Source organism: Frankliniella occidentalis, unplaced genomic scaffold, assembly GCF_000697945.3.
Source record: "Frankliniella occidentalis isolate FOCC.00 unplaced genomic scaffold, Focc_3.1 Scaffold15, whole genome shotgun sequence".
Taxonomy (NCBI): domain Eukaryota; kingdom Metazoa; phylum Arthropoda; class Insecta; order Thysanoptera; family Thripidae; genus Frankliniella; species Frankliniella occidentalis.
This window is the reverse complement of record NW_026267145.1, coordinates 2,053,526-2,068,245: the sequence shown is the minus strand read 5'-3', so window position 1 is coordinate 2,068,245 and position 14,720 is coordinate 2,053,526. Positions and strand designations below refer to the sequence as shown.

Genomic DNA, 14,720 nt, shown 5'->3' with positions numbered 1-14,720 from the left:
GCAGGCTGCCTAGCGTGCTTTGTAGACTACGAAACCTCCGTTTGCTTAGCTCGAGCAACACTTCGCAGCCTCTCGACGGGCGCCCGTGAGGGTGGGCAGCCCCGCGCGGCTAGGGGATCATCCAGAAACTACGTCCGTCAATCGCCGTTACGAACATGCCAAGGTCAGGCTATGCAAGGTTCCATAGCGCCTGATCAGTAGGCAACATCCAGCCTACAGTGCAGGCGTGTACTGCGGGGTGGCCTACCTGGTGCCTCGCAGGCGCGGACCTCCCGTATTTTGCCGAATGAATCTGAGAGAAACGGACGTACTTTCTGGACGATCCCTAGTGGTCTACCCGGACCTCGACGGGCGCCGCCTGATTCCGCTGCTTCAGACCAGAGATACTTTTGGACGTCTCGGATATTTATTATTTGTGGCGTTCCTTTCGGTGGAAGAGCGGGGAAGTTCCCGCCCGCCGCCACTGCCGCACAGCTCGGCTCGGGTCGATGGCTCTCCGCCGCCAGGTCTGCGGTGGCGGGGCGGGGCGCCCGCCGTCCTTGACCCCCACGCGTCGCTACGCCACGCAGCATCGTGTGCGTTAGGGACACTGGTGTTTCGCCCTGCCGTGCGATTTAGGAGATCGTTCAAGAGGGGCTCTCCTATACCTCCTGTATAGCTCCGTCCTTGTTGCACTCACAGGGCGGGTATGGGAGGGGAGAGGGAGAGCCCCTCTTGAACGATCTCCTGAATCGCACGGCCGTCTGAGAGAATTGAGATGTTGTTCCCTCCCTCCTCCCCTCTCATGTACTCGTGATGACGGCGGCGCTAGCACGGCCAGGGAGGTGCCAGGGTGCCAGGGGGTCACCGCTTACGGCGGTCTGTGGTACATGAGAAGGAGAGTATGGGGTGATCCTGCCCGCATCACCTGTTGTTTGTTGCCCCGCTACACCTCTGCAGCAGCCTATGCGCAACTACCAAGTGGAAGTTGGGTGGGACAGTTCCATTTTAATGCTAGATAAAAACGACCAAATCGTGTGGGCTATGCGGGCTGATAATGTTGCTGCTCTTGCTGCAGCAGTATTTCAAAACAAGCAATATCTATATTTGTGCCGCGGTACATCGCCTCTGTACTCTGTACTGTCGTGCGCATACCTTCTTCCCCCTTGGCTCCCCTCCAACCCCCTACTGGCGGCCCTGCTGTGTGTCAACAGGCAGCACTGTTTACAACATGAATGATCAATGTTATTTCACTGTTTTTAATTTCACTGTATTTTGCATTCTTTCAGATCTCATCCATTGCACCAATGAGCCAAATGTGTCGATTCCCTCGCTGGCCAACTTGCTCATCGAGCGTTCACAGAATGCCAACTGGGTGGTGGTTTATAAAGCCCTTATTACTGTACATCACATGATGTGTTATGGAAATGAGGTAAGTTTTTATGTGCTTCAAGTTCTGATTTCCCTCCTAAAAATGCTCTTTGTCGTTTGCCTGTTTTAACACTTTGTTTTCTCTTTCAGCGATTTACCCAGTACTTAGCATCAAGCAACAGCACATTCCAACTCAGTAACTTTTTAGACAAAAGTGGGGTCCAAGGTAAGTCTTTGTATTCTGGCTTTAATCTCCTCCCTTGTCTAACATTCATCTGGTGTAGGAGTGAGCGAGGGGGAAATCACTCCGGAGGAAAGTGTACCGGTTATTACACGTTTGCAAACAATGTTCTTGCCTTATCATAAATCTTACGAATTTTTATTACGATGTAACAGCGCTTTTAGTGCGCGAGTGATTTCACCCTCTGCAATGAGGTGGAGGGATACTGTTGAAAATGTATGAGGATGATGTGGGAAGTCTCTATCATTCTTTTCTTCCTCTTAGGTTTCTTTCCTAGCTTTATACTATAATTCACTTTTAACAGAATCTTTAGTTCTTTTCTCTGTAGCTACACTGTGCTAATTGTTTCTTTATGGCCCTTCTCTGCTGCCAGGAGCGCGTGTCGGTAAGTTCTGGTGAAATTCTTGGTCTTTTTCATTCATAACATTACATTGGGATCTTTTCTTAGCACTAATATTTGCTTTGGTCACTAACAATTCAGCAAAGCTAATGGATCTCAAATGCTGAATAACCATATAATTTTAATTTATTTTAGAAATTGTGTTTTAATTTTCTTTTTATCACCTGTTTTGTTTCCTTTGAATCAGGTTATGATATGTCTCCATTCATCAGGAGATATGCCAAATACCTTAATGAAAAGGCGTTGTCATATCGAACTGTAGCCTTTGATTTTTGCAAAGTCAAGCGAGGGTAAGTTGGTCTTTGTGGTGTTTTTTGTTTAAAGTATTTGTTTTAAACTTGTTTCCAATATTTTCCTTTTTTTTAATTTTGTAGGAAAGAAGATGGCACACTTCGCACAATGAACGCAGAGAAATTACTAAAGACATTGCCTGTACTTCAATCTCAGTTGGATGCATTGTTAGAATTTGACTGTTCGCCAAATGACCTCACCAATGGTGTTATTAATATGTGCTTCATGCTTCTCTTCCGTGACCTCATACGACTTTTTGCTTGCTACAATGACGGAATTATAAATCTTCTTGGTAAGTGTTTCCTCTACATTTTGCCTCATTTATACTGTAAGAAACATTCAAATTTCTGTTTTCTCCCATAGAAAAATACTTTGATATGAATAAGAAACAATGCAGAGATGCTTTAGACCTGTACAAAAAATTCCTTATAAGGATGGACCGGGTTGGTGAGTTCCTTAAAGTAGCTGAGGTAAGTTTTTAAAATTTTGTTTTTAGTTTATAAATTTTCTCCATTGCACTTGCTTATTTTCTTACTAACCCCCTCCTTCCTTTACATTTTTAGAACGTGGGCATTGATAAAGGAGACATACCAGATTTAACCAAAGCTCCCAGCAGCTTACTAGATGCATTGGAACAACATCTTAATGCATTGGAAGGCAAGAAGGGTAGTGCGGCAAACACTCCTACACAATCTGCAAGGTAAATTGGTTTAATCATGATGTTCACTTGACAGGTTACATTTGTTTGTATGTTTCATGTATTTGGTTAGAATGGGAACCTTCTGCTTGCATGATACCAATGGGACAATATTGCCTGATTTATACCTGGTGTAAGAGCAATTATATTCCATATTTAGTTTGACCAGTCTCACTTTAAATCATGCACACCATGAATATTATAAGTCTCCACTCTCTGGTTGTGGGCATTTATGGACCTCCTCCTCATTGATGCTTTTGCTAGCAGACTATATGCTTCCAGCAGTCCAACATGAGGAAAATAAAAATTGGTGTCTTAAAATTTAAATGACTACCTTGTCTACTCAATGAGTCAGTCATTTTACTCATGGTTTCATTCTATATGTAGAGTTTTTTGGTTGCAAATTGCTGTGGTGTGGTCGCTGCTTGTGCTCCAGTTCCCTCTACCTCCGAAGAGGTTTCTTTCCTTTCCTTTTTCCTATTCTTTTCTGTTTTTTTTAAATCATGCATGATATTGTCTAAATATCTTACCAAAACACCAAAACACATTCTGAGTGTTCCAGTCATCTTGCTGACTGCAAGATTTACTGCCACGTCATTGTCTCTTTTTTTTCTTTCTTGCATGAGAAGCCTAAAATTCATCTAAGCATCTTCTTGCATGACAGCCAACATTTTTTTAATGTTCCGTATTAAGTACAAAATTTTAACATTGTACTAATCTCATGCTTTCTCAGTTCTTCTCAACTTAACTATGAAGTTGACGAACTCTTATAGATCTTCAGTTAATTGTGATTTTTATTTTGTATTCCGTTTTAACTAGGTTATTCATTTTGTTTTTGTTTGTTTGTTTTTTCTTAAATCCCTCACTTCTTTTAACTTGATAACTCCTCTCCAACCTTTGCTTCATTAACACATTTTTAAAATCTTTCAATTGACTCTGTTGATCCCATCCTCGTTCCCACACCTCTCCTTCTGTCTTCTCTTCCTACCTCTATCACTCTCCTCCACTCTGGCACGGCACGACAACTCTGCAGCAACAGAACGAATGTTAAGTCCGGGGTGTCCGCCCTGTCTTCCACTAGCAGTGCATTTGGAACAGCAGCGAGCAGTGCGAGATTGGATGAGCACGGAGGACAAATCGATGAGGCTCTGCGACGGCAAGTTTTAGCAGAGGAGGAGGCAGCAATGAACCAATACAAAGTTAGTTGAAACATTTATACTTGTTTATTCATGACCCTTAGAGCTGATTTATCAGTTTTAACTTAATGGTCTCTCTTCAGGCTAAAGTTTCTTCCCCTACTGCTGCGGCCAGTACAAACCCTTTCCTATCTTCACCTACAATCTCAAGCTCAGTGGACCTCTTTGCTCCAGTTGATATTGGCGGCATGCAAGTAAGCATTTACAAAAAAAAAAAAAAAATGTGTTTATCTGATGCAAACATTTTGATATCCAAAACTTGTCTTACTCCCCTTTAAAGCAACAGCAGTCCTCCAAAGCATCAGATGATCTCCTTCAGCTGAGTGGGAACCCATTCGCGGATATGTTTGGAACTGCCCCCGCGCCAGCTGCCGCCCCAACTGCAGTACCTGGTGTCAACTCCTGGATGACCAATGGTATGTATTCATTCTTTCTAGGTATTAGGCTGATTGAAACTGTTGTTTCACCAAACTAAAATGTGTCCGTCAGGATTTGCTGGTGGTGTTGCCCCTGCCCCTACATCAAACAATGCTTTTGCTATCTTTGGTGACTCAGAGCCTGCAAGTAATGGTAAGTCAAAGTACTGATTTCTTACTTCTAAAGAACCTGAATTTTGTTTCACTTAAATTTATTGCATAACTTAATGAGCACTTAATACCTCCTAACGTTAAGTTGATTCAAGTTTTCTAATTCTTTTTCTGCGAGGGAAAAGCTAGTCTCTACAGTAATCTCACAATATCCTTTCCCTGTCATGTGCGATTATCCTCATTTGTCAATCCTATTGTCAGCACTCACTTCCTTCCTTACCCGCTACCCCACCATTTGCTTTGGGTATCTTTGAGCCAAGCCAAAATGATTTTAACATGTCCTTCAATTTGAAGAATGAATAATTTCTGTCTGATACAAGACTACTCTAGATTAGTTGTATTTTTAAGTTTTCTTAAACGAGCAATGTGTATCCAACTGCTACAGTATTACCTGTAATATTAATTTTGTTTCAAAATAGTAGTTCTCTTTTGAATAATTTTTAATTTTTGCATCCTTCACCTGTCATTTCTTTGTAGATACATATTTTTCAGTGTATTGTAATGCACATTTTAATTTTTGAACCACTTCAACTTCTTTATTTTGCTTTTTCTGATGGGGGAAAAAATGGGGAAGAGCTTTCTTTTATTTTCATGTGCATGAAAATTGTTCAGAACTAAAATTTTAATGCTTTGGCCTAGTAATTTTTTCCCCTCTCTATTTGGGGAAGGAATGGATGTGTTGATAATTAGGGAGTTGAATTTTAAATTAGTGGATAGGGGCACATTGCATCTGTTACCTCTTTAGTTTATAATTATTGTGCAATCGGCATTAAGTGTATCATCTCTCTAAAAGCCTTGCCCAGTATTTTTGAAAATTGGTGCAAGATGCAGACAAAGTGAACATTTTCTATGAGAGTTCATCTGACGAGTGGCTGTGTGTGGTTGAAGCTTGGAACAGATGTGCCTTTGCCTTATTTTGGGATGGTCGGTGGCCAACGTAACACTGGCTGCTTAAAGTTGCACAAAGCGTTGTAACAAAAATGTGTGTCTTTCTGCGCAAGCTGCTACTACAACTATGATGGGAGGAGGTAGTGTAACTAGTGCGGCTGCTGGGATTCCCAACCCCTACGAGGGCATGGGGGGCGCCCCCTCCCCGGCCCGGGCCCCGGCCTCCGCCCCTGTAGCAGCCGACATGTTCGGCGGTGACCTGTTCGGTGCGGCCCAGCCTCACGGCTCGCCGGCGCGGCCGCCGCTGCCGGGGGTCGCCGATAGTCCAAGTGTGTCCCAGACCAACTCCCCCGCGCGACGCGCCAGCAAGTCGGCCTTTGACGACCTGAATGACAGCATCCGCGCTGCGCTCGGCTCCCCTGCCAAGCAGACAGGGCCCATGGCAGCCCAGGCGCCAGCGGCCCCCGTGGCGGCCGTGGGCCCCGGGGTGTTGGCTGGGCCGCAGTTCCCCCCGCCGGGGGCGGGACTGGCGGGGCTCGGATCACCGGCTAAGCAGCCCGCCATGGCGGCGGCAGGTGATATTTTATGAAAAGAATGAAACGAAATGTGGCTTGCTTCTATGATTAGATCGAATTGCTAGCAAAGTATAGCTCTCTGGCACTGACATATATGACAATATTACATGTAACCTGTAATGTGCAATTTTCTAGCCAAAAGCTGTAAGTTTTAGTTATGTTGCACCTCACTGTCCCTGCTGGTCCCTAATTATGATCAACTTCCTGTTCAACATATCCATTTAAAAGCGAGAATTGAAGGGAAATGGCTCTGGGGTTGCACGTTTTACTACCAGAATAGGCTGTGTGTGTTTGGGATGTGTGCTCACTCTGGTTTTATTTCCCTTAATTTTCTCAATTTCATTACTGACTTCGTTTGCAATGGTCTTCTAACTCACAACAAACGTTAGCAATAGACTGCACTCAATTCTTCATATTCCACATGGACTAGTGATTCTGTAGGCGATTGTAAAGGAGCTTAGCTGTACAAGCATCACTTTATCTCTAGTTTTTAGATTTTTGTTTAATGCTTATGCTAAACTGTTGAGTACTTCATACTGTTATCTTTATAAAGGGGGATTTGTTAATTTTTAGTCTTTGAATAGTCGGTCACTTGTAATGTGCTCTATTGCTGTGTACAGCTTGAATTATTTAATTTTAAATGTTTGCTGAGGGTACTAAGTGTATTCCGCATTGTTTTGCATGGTCTGTATGCTTATTTGGCTGCTTTTGCTGGCTTGGTGTCGGGCAGGCTCCGTGTTTGACGCTCTAGGAGAAGTGCTACAGCCGGCTGGGGGTTCATCTCTGGCCCTTTCAGCAGCAGGCGGGACCGCGGCGCAGACGGGGCCTGGCAAGGTTTTAACCGGAGACCTGGATTCCAGTCTGGCATCGCTTGCGGAAAACCTGTCCATGAACAAGGGTGCACAACAGAACGTCAAGTGAGTTTTGCCAACTCATGCAAGTATTTCATTCAACTTTTCTCATTCACACTCATTTGCAAGCATTTCAACCATTTCAGGGGTGTCCAGTGGAATTCACCGAAAAATACTGCTAAGGCTGGCGGTGTAGCTGGTGGATGGACTCCTCAACCTATGGCTGCAACAACTGGTGCCAACTATAGGCCAATGGTAAGCAGTTAGAAATTTAAATCTTTTAAGTGAGGTTGTAGTTTGTGCCTTGTTTCTATATGGCCATACAAGTGAGCAAATGCCAATTAATGACAAACAATTTTCACATCACAATGATTGAATGAGTGTGGAATTGCACTTTTTTCTTAATTTCGGTTTTGGGGTATAATAGTTGATGCAAAACACGGCAGCTTTATAAAATCTTCCCTTCACTGGTGTGACCACTCTATCACTTCTCTATTTTCTAGTTATTTAATGCAGATGCGAGAGCAGATATCTTATCTGCTTTCAAGGTGTTTTATAAATCTTTTCTCAATTTTCCATACGTTAATGAAAGAGCATGGTGTTCTGTATTATATTTGGGAAATATTTGTTACAACTCAAATTTTGAAGCATCATCTTGGGTTGGAAAATTCACTCTTTCTGTAGTGGTTCATGTGCATGCAATATGTCAAAAGTGTAGTACATTGCACAGTTATAGTGAAATTAGCAGCATTTGAACATTGACAGCTCTTTGCAGCCATGGTAGTTTGTATGATTGAAATCAATTATTCAGATTCTCCGTGCTTAAGTTGGCATTTTTGTTTTTCCAACAGTTAAATCACTTAGGTCCCATTATCTAAGATATTTTGTACTTTGTCATTAAAGCAATTGTAGTTACGGTAGTGCTGCTCCTCTTTCAAGCGGCATCCTGCATGATGAGCTGGTTGCTGTTTCAGGGGCAAGGAATGGCTTCATCAATGAATTTTCATATGGGAATGAATATGGATATGACTATGCCTACTCAGTTCCCTGCCATGCAATCAATGGTAAGTACTGCCCGCTTCTGCAAAACTCAAGTTAGAGGATTGGGCAACTTGTCAGAGGAGTAAACCTAATCTTATATATTTCTTAATTGCCGAGCCAAATTAATCCAGACTATCTGAATGCTTTGTTTGATTTGGAGCAAGTTAGATATTGACAGTTCCGTACTTATTTAGGGTACTGCCTGAATATATCTATAGTACTCTAAAATAGGAGGTTTTGCAACTTCTGTATGTAGAAACAATTGCTCTCTGTATGAATTCTTGGTTTTAGTTTTCCTTGAGCACACTAATTTGACTCAAATTAGTTTTCACTGTATATAACATGCTTTTCAACAATGCTCAATGCTGTTTGGACTTTGCTCTCCTATTCATGAAGCCCATAAATTGCAGAACAAACCTAATTTTTGTATTTATATCTATTTTATATTGTGTGTATATATCTATTGTACTTAACTTGCTATATGCTGCTTCTCGAACTCTTCAGTGCAAAACCTTGCACTAAACCGGTGTTTTCTTATGTTTCTGTCTAATTTTGGTGCTGGTTGCAATAAATTTGTGACTACACCGGTGTAGTTATAAGGAGACACTTCACAAGCCTTGGAATGAAGATGGAATTTGGGCCACACACTCAGTTTAGTGCTGCGAGGCAATTCACATTAAACGTGTTAATGGGCTCCGTTACATTTTGATATCCTGTATTCCATGTCTTGTGCAGCTTTACCAGAGGGCACAAAGAAGAGGTGTCCACATCTTTTCACATTAATTCGTGACCACAACCTAAGATTTGAAAAAGAAAAAAAAATGGAATGTGTTCAGATCTCTTTTTGCTAAATGTCTTCAAATTAAGTCTAAATAGCCACAAGTTATAATTTGGCCCTGTCTAATTTTGAATTTATACGACACAACAGACCCAAGTTCAATTTTATCTGAGCCCTTGATGATCTACTCCGTGTAGATCCGTCGCAGCCTCCTGTCCCTTTGTCTCTGTCCTTTCTCCTGAGCTACTTTCTTACCCGTGCCGTTCTGCTCTCTTTCCTTCTCCCTCCTGCAGCAGGGCATGGCCCCCGGCATGGTGCCGGTGCAGGGCATGGCCCCGGGCATGGCCCCCATGCGGCCCGTGCAGCCCGTGATGGGTGGGGGTGCTGGTGGCGGTAGCATGGCAGTCCCTGCACAGCCGGCGGCGGCAGCTCAGCCGGCACAACCTCAGACGCTGGATCCGTTCGGAGCCCTGTGAGGAGCTTCCCTCACGGCACGCAGCCTTATGCACTCTCTAGGTACATCTCCGGCCTTCTCTTGCACTCTGTGCGGTGTTCGGGTGTAATCGCTTTTAGGAGGATGTTAATTCCAATCAACACTCTTTTTTTGTGATGGTGCCACGTCTTAAGTCAGGAGGAAAATTAGAATGAAATTCAGGGTTGGATAATTATTTTTCTGCTGTGTTGATAAGTAAAAGTAAATATCTTTATTTTGAGTGGGATTTTTAATGAAGTGGTAGTTAATACAAGTTATACTGTAGATAACATTGTTGAGGAGGGGTCATGGCAAGTTTGCAGAGCACATAGTGAGGCAGATATCATGGAGCCTCTAACCATAACTCTTCCTTACTCTCCATACATATCAAACTTCTTTCTCCTGTTAATGCCAATGCTTTCTTCTGAATTTGAGAATCTGTATCGTACTTTTACAAGTTACCTTATTAAAACAGGAAGTTTTCTTCCTTAATTCATGTCTATGCTTTATCCTGCCCATGACTAATACAGTGGCTAATATTTCTCTTTTTTTTTGTAAGGTTTAAAAAGTTATTTATGTAGAGCTAATTTCTTTTTATTAAGTAATAATTGTATTTAATTTTGCTTCTTATTTTCTGATTCCTTATTTAAAAAAATTGTTTTGTTTTTCTTGTTTCAGGATTTCAAGTGGAACTAATGGCACCATGTTGTATATATTGTTAATTTTATCAGAAATTGTTTCTTGTAAGACAAATTGGAAAATTGGTTGATTTGGCTGTGGATGGATTAAGCATTGCTTCTCATGGCCTGAGTGCTTATCTCCCTCCAAGTAAACTAGGCATCGTCTGTCCTATGGAGGCTAAGTGTCCTTTTTATGTAGTATTTAGGTATTGCTGTTATTCATTTTTATTGTTGTTGTTGATTTGGTTCCTTTTGTTTTCAATAAACCAAAATTCTTCCAAGGTACTACACGGACAACGGGTTTTTTGTAAACTACATGGATACATATCTGTAAATCATGTTTCTATTTGGTCTGTCTGATCAATGGACCGTTTTTAAGTTGTTGCTTTTTTTTTTAATGTTATGTTTTAAATTTATTGCTCGGTAATAAATATGAAGTTGATGAATTGTACTGATAGGCCTCAGATCATGTTAGTGACTGCACAAATAGTCTTATTGCCTGCATTGTATAGTGATGAACTTATTGGCATGCCATATTGGCTTCTCATCTATTGCCGTGTTTCCTTGTCAAAATACTCATGGGTGAAAGATGCAAGATTGTGATAGTGTGAATGTGTTGGTGAATGTTGCCGGTTGAGTGATTTTTATGTACATTAAATGCGTGCTTGTGAAATGCTGAAGTGACAGTGGCAAGAACCTCTAGCAGATTGTTCTTACACTATGTTTGCTTTGCATTTATTGTATTATACAAATTATTTTATAAGTAGTGAATGTGCCCGGATGTGTGTACATACATAGCCTTAGGAATTTGTAAAAAGATAGGTGTGTTTGGAGACAATACTTGGTACATGTCCTAAATATGGATCTGTACTTTTAAATCAAACATTAGATTCAGGAACTATTTCCGTACTGTGTAGAGTATCAAAGATTTATGAAATGTAAGGTTAAAAAGAGATTAAATATATTTGATGTTGCCTATCAGGTGTTCAAATTGCAATTTATTACTGTCCCAAGGTACTGAGACAAAATACAGGTAACTAAGTAATCGAATGCTTTGGAACTATTGCCTTGTATGTGTAGATAAGACAAAATGCAGAATTCTGTCTAGGAACTATTAATTCGTAAATATGCTATTCTCTTCTGCTCTGGAGGAATATAAATATGTATAGTTACAAGTAAATGTGCACGAAATTGAGACATATGTATAAATATGATGGAAAGATTATATGTACACAGAAAAATATATGATTATATGTGAAGTTAAAGAAATTGCCATGTTGCGCTATTTTGTAACTTGAGCTTTTCAAAACCCTCCTTTTTAGGCTCAAGTATTTTTTGTTAGATTTTAAAATTTATTAACATTCCAGATGGATATGGATATTCCAGTGCAATAACTTCGAAGTGATAGCGAGATTTGGGTGTGTGCCCGAAATGCCCTTATCCTTTTTAGATGCTCTGCAGTGTAATGTTAAATTGAATGTGATGTTACGTGAACTTGGCCCGGGCACTTGAACATATGTTTTGATGCAGGTTGAAAATCATCTTGTGCTCAACTCTCATTTCATTGTTGAAATGTTTAAGAACAGTATTGGGGCTATTTGTGCTTGCCGTGGACGGTGTACTGAAATCAATTGTTTTGCGAGCTCACCTCATGTTAATTTATTGCCATGTATTCCTGTGTTAACGTTTTCATAGCTCTTTATATAAATCTTTCTTTCTACTTTTTTTTTTTTTTTGATTGTAGCAAGAAAATAAATCAAAGTGAATTAAAAAATGTTGAACCTTATTTTACCACAGTGACTTTTAAAAGAGTTCAAATGTGCAACATGTTTGTAAACAGAAAATTAAAACACAATTTTAACACCTTTATGTACCTTTATTGACACTGTTAAAAAATGTTACTCTCAAGGGATTACATCCTGACAGCATAGGAGCCTTATTTCTCACCATGCTGAACCTCTTCTAAGGCTTTTATATTTACAAATCTAATATTTAATCTAAGTCTCCAAATTACCATACCATTTATAAATTAAAACAAACCTGTCGGAAGAGAAAGTAGTAGCTTAGAGTGATGGGGTGGGTCCATGACCATCACTCCAAGCTGCAACAGTTCTTTTCGGACAGCCTCAAAGAGATTACATGAGAGAGCGGTAAGTAAATTGGGGACAGTGATGAAAGATCTGGAAATGATCTCAAGACATCGGCATCAGTTTCGGATAACAAAAAATTGACTTTCTACAACGATCCACGGGGCCAGTCGAAAACAATACTTTGTAGAGACAACAGAAGGCGGCTGAAGACTACCGCGCCGCTCGGCGAGCCGCTTGGTGTAGTGGCCCAGGACTTAGCGACGGCGGCCGAACCTCAGGAAGACGTGGTCCACGTCTTGCCTCTTCACTCCGCTGTCGACAAGTGGGGCGTTCTCCCGTAACACTAGAGCAGGGAAAGAAACATCATCACCCTTTGATCATATACTTGAAAAACATCAATTTGTGGGCCATCGAACTCTATTGGTATATTGAAATATATTTTCAAAATGAAGACGGGCTTGCAGCCCACACGAACTGGGATGGTGCGTACTGAGTTGCGAGGGTCTCGTCCCTTGTAGCACCAAACCTTCCAAGAACATTTCCAGAACGTTATTTCGTGAACGTTCAGCAACATCCTTAAAATGATTTGTGCCAGCCTGCAGGGGTGGGAGTCGAGGGGTCCTTAACTATAAATTGTCGCGTACACCGATTTTTCTGTTTTTCTTGATTTTTTGTGATTTTTTTCTGACTCTTTTAATTTTTCATGATTTTTTTCATGAATTTTTCTAAGGGTGTACACTGAGTGAAGGACCCCTCGGTGGGAGTGCAAGCACTGTACCTTCGGACTCACTCTGCAGCGTCCCCTTGTCGTCCAGGTACGACTCCATGGCGCTGGACAGCTCGTACATGGTGGACAGCGCGGCGCACACCTTGCGGATGCGGTCCGAGCCCGTCTGCAGCACGGAGGGGTGGCACTGGGGCAGCGCCATCCCCTGGGCCCCGCGGGGCGCCCCGGTCGCCAGCAGCACCGCCGCGAACACCGCGCAGAGGGACAGCACCGGCAGACAGCGCATCCTGGTCGGACAGGTTCAGAACAACAGGATCGGATCAAAAGGGCCTGGCTCTTAGAGCCTGGCAGGGCAGGGCCGCGAGGAATGGCATGCCAAGACCGAGCGGTAACTCGAGCGGCCTAAACCGGCCCCGCCCGGCCTAAACCGTTTGCAGAGTCGAAGCTATAGCGGAGCGTTTCACTGAAAGCGGAGCAGAGAGTCGCGGGGGAGGCGGGGGCTGAGCTGCGAGCGGGTGGAGCTCGTGTGTTTGAACAAGGTGCGCGCCAGCCCCTTGTCGTGCCGGACGGGCGGCGAGGGGGCGGAAAAGGAGAGAAGGGTTAAGGCCGTATTCAGTTCGAAAGTCGGAGGATTTGTGCTGCGGATGAGCGTCAATCTTCAATTAAGAGCGCTTTGTTTGAAGAAATGGTCAGCTTCGACAGCTCGAACCGAGCAAACATACACTGGAAGTCAGGGGTGTCTATGTCCAGCAACTGTACTGCCCCGGACGACCCGAGAGCCGCGTCGGCCAGTCCACCAGTCTCGGGATCGCACGAAAAGCAACATGTGCGAGGGAGATGGGGCTATGGCGAAGCTCGAGCATCTCACTGGCACCTGCCGCTCTCGGACGCTTCCGGAACTGGTGGACCGTCCGACGCAGACCTCTTCTGGTGCTGACTGAACAACCAGCAGGCAGAGGCCTCAAACGGGCTGACGCGGACCGGCTACCGGCTTGCAGCGCGTGAGTCGATGAGTATGAGCTCGCCGGAGCCCGCCCGCCCGCCTCCCAGAGCTCGAGCCCGCACCTCGTTCGTTCATTTGTTCTATTCGATCACTTTGTTCCTGAGCACCCCCCAGCCCGCCGCGGGCTCCGGCGGGCTGCCTGAGTTCTGCCGATTCTGCGCTAGAATCGCCCTCTCTCATTGGCTGCCGGGACGGACGGGCTGGTGCGGGCGGGCTCGGGCGAACTCATGCGGCCTCCCTTGCTTTGCAAAGACGCGCCGGAAGACTTTTGGTCGAAGCCTACCGGTACCGGACGGCGGTTCCGTCGTAGCAGACTACCGCTGCAACAATCTGTGCTGCTTCCAGACAAGAGGGTCACTTGGTCATTCGCTCGGGCGATTGGGCGCAGACTCAGAGACCCCACAGCGACCCAAACGACCCAAGTGACCCTCTTGTCTGGACGCAGCTCTGACTGACTGAGCAGGCCGGGCGAGAGGAGCCCGCACGAGTCAGCCCGGTTGAGGCCTCTCTGCTAGCAGGTCGAGGCAGGGCGCCTGCGAAGTCGGGGGTAGGCCTCCCGGCCAGCCTCCGCGCCACGGAGCGGCCTACGCGCGCGCCCGCCAAGCAGCGCCCGGCCCGGCTCAGCTCCAACACCAGCGCGCGACAACGACTCGAACATCGGTCTGTAGAAAACCCACCAGACTGCATGTATGTAGTACTCAAACGGACTACATTAGTACATTAAATTCCTTAGTACTGTCTTCATGATCTATGGTTGAGCCAGAGCAGCAGGAATGATGGAACGGGTACCCCCTAGCTGCCTGCCGCACCGTCGGCCGCGCCTCGCCCCGCCTCGTCTCACCTCAAGAACACC

General features: G+C 44.0%; 2 protein-coding genes across 12 annotated transcripts in view; one reads left to right on the top strand and one right to left on the bottom strand.

Annotated features, from left to right (window-relative positions):
* LOC113208997 (phosphatidylinositol-binding clathrin assembly protein LAP) overlaps window positions 1-11,821 on the top strand; it is a 46,569-nt gene extending 34,748 nt beyond the window's left edge. Inside the window, exons 2-18 of one of the 10 annotated variants that reach the window (XM_052263996.1) lie at window positions 1,269-1,411; window positions 1,501-1,576; window positions 1,965-1,976; window positions 2,179-2,281; window positions 2,366-2,574; window positions 2,646-2,752; window positions 2,846-2,982; window positions 4,061-4,178; window positions 4,259-4,369; window positions 4,456-4,591; window positions 4,665-4,745; window positions 5,764-6,225; window positions 6,956-7,142; window positions 7,223-7,331; window positions 8,051-8,140; window positions 9,189-9,411; window positions 10,046-11,821. In XM_052263996.1, coding sequence (XP_052119956.1) covers window positions 1,269-1,411; window positions 1,501-1,576; window positions 1,965-1,976; window positions 2,179-2,281; window positions 2,366-2,574; window positions 2,646-2,752; window positions 2,846-2,982; window positions 4,061-4,178; window positions 4,259-4,369; window positions 4,456-4,591; window positions 4,665-4,745; window positions 5,764-6,225; window positions 6,956-7,142; window positions 7,223-7,331; window positions 8,051-8,140; window positions 9,189-9,371 — 2,264 coding nt within the window. In that variant the 3' untranslated portion in view covers window positions 9,372-9,411; window positions 10,046-11,821. Of the gene's footprint in view, window positions 1-1,268; window positions 1,412-1,500; window positions 1,577-1,964; window positions 1,977-2,178; window positions 2,282-2,365; window positions 2,575-2,645; window positions 2,753-2,845; window positions 2,983-4,012; window positions 4,179-4,258; window positions 4,370-4,455; window positions 4,592-4,664; window positions 4,746-5,763; window positions 6,226-6,955; window positions 7,143-7,222; window positions 7,332-8,050; window positions 8,141-9,188; window positions 9,412-10,045 lie in introns of all 10 variants that reach the window. The other 9 variants (XM_052263994.1, XM_052263997.1, XM_052263998.1 and 6 more) reach the window with 9 other exon arrangements.
* Window positions 11,822-11,902: 81 nt separating this feature from the next.
* Window positions 11,903-14,720, bottom strand: part of LOC113208999 (myosuppressin) — a 14,643-nt gene continuing 11,825 nt past the window's right edge. The window contains exons 2-3 of one of the 2 annotated variants that reach the window (XM_026426305.2): window positions 12,916-13,151; window positions 11,903-12,480 (exon numbers count right to left, since the gene is read on the bottom strand). In XM_026426305.2, coding sequence (XP_026282090.1) covers window positions 12,392-12,480; window positions 12,916-13,150 — 324 coding nt within the window. In that variant the 5' untranslated portion in view covers window position 13,151 and the 3' untranslated portion in view covers window positions 11,903-12,391. The remainder of the gene's footprint in view (window positions 12,481-12,915; window positions 13,152-14,720) is intronic. The other variant, XM_026426306.2, reaches the window with a different exon arrangement.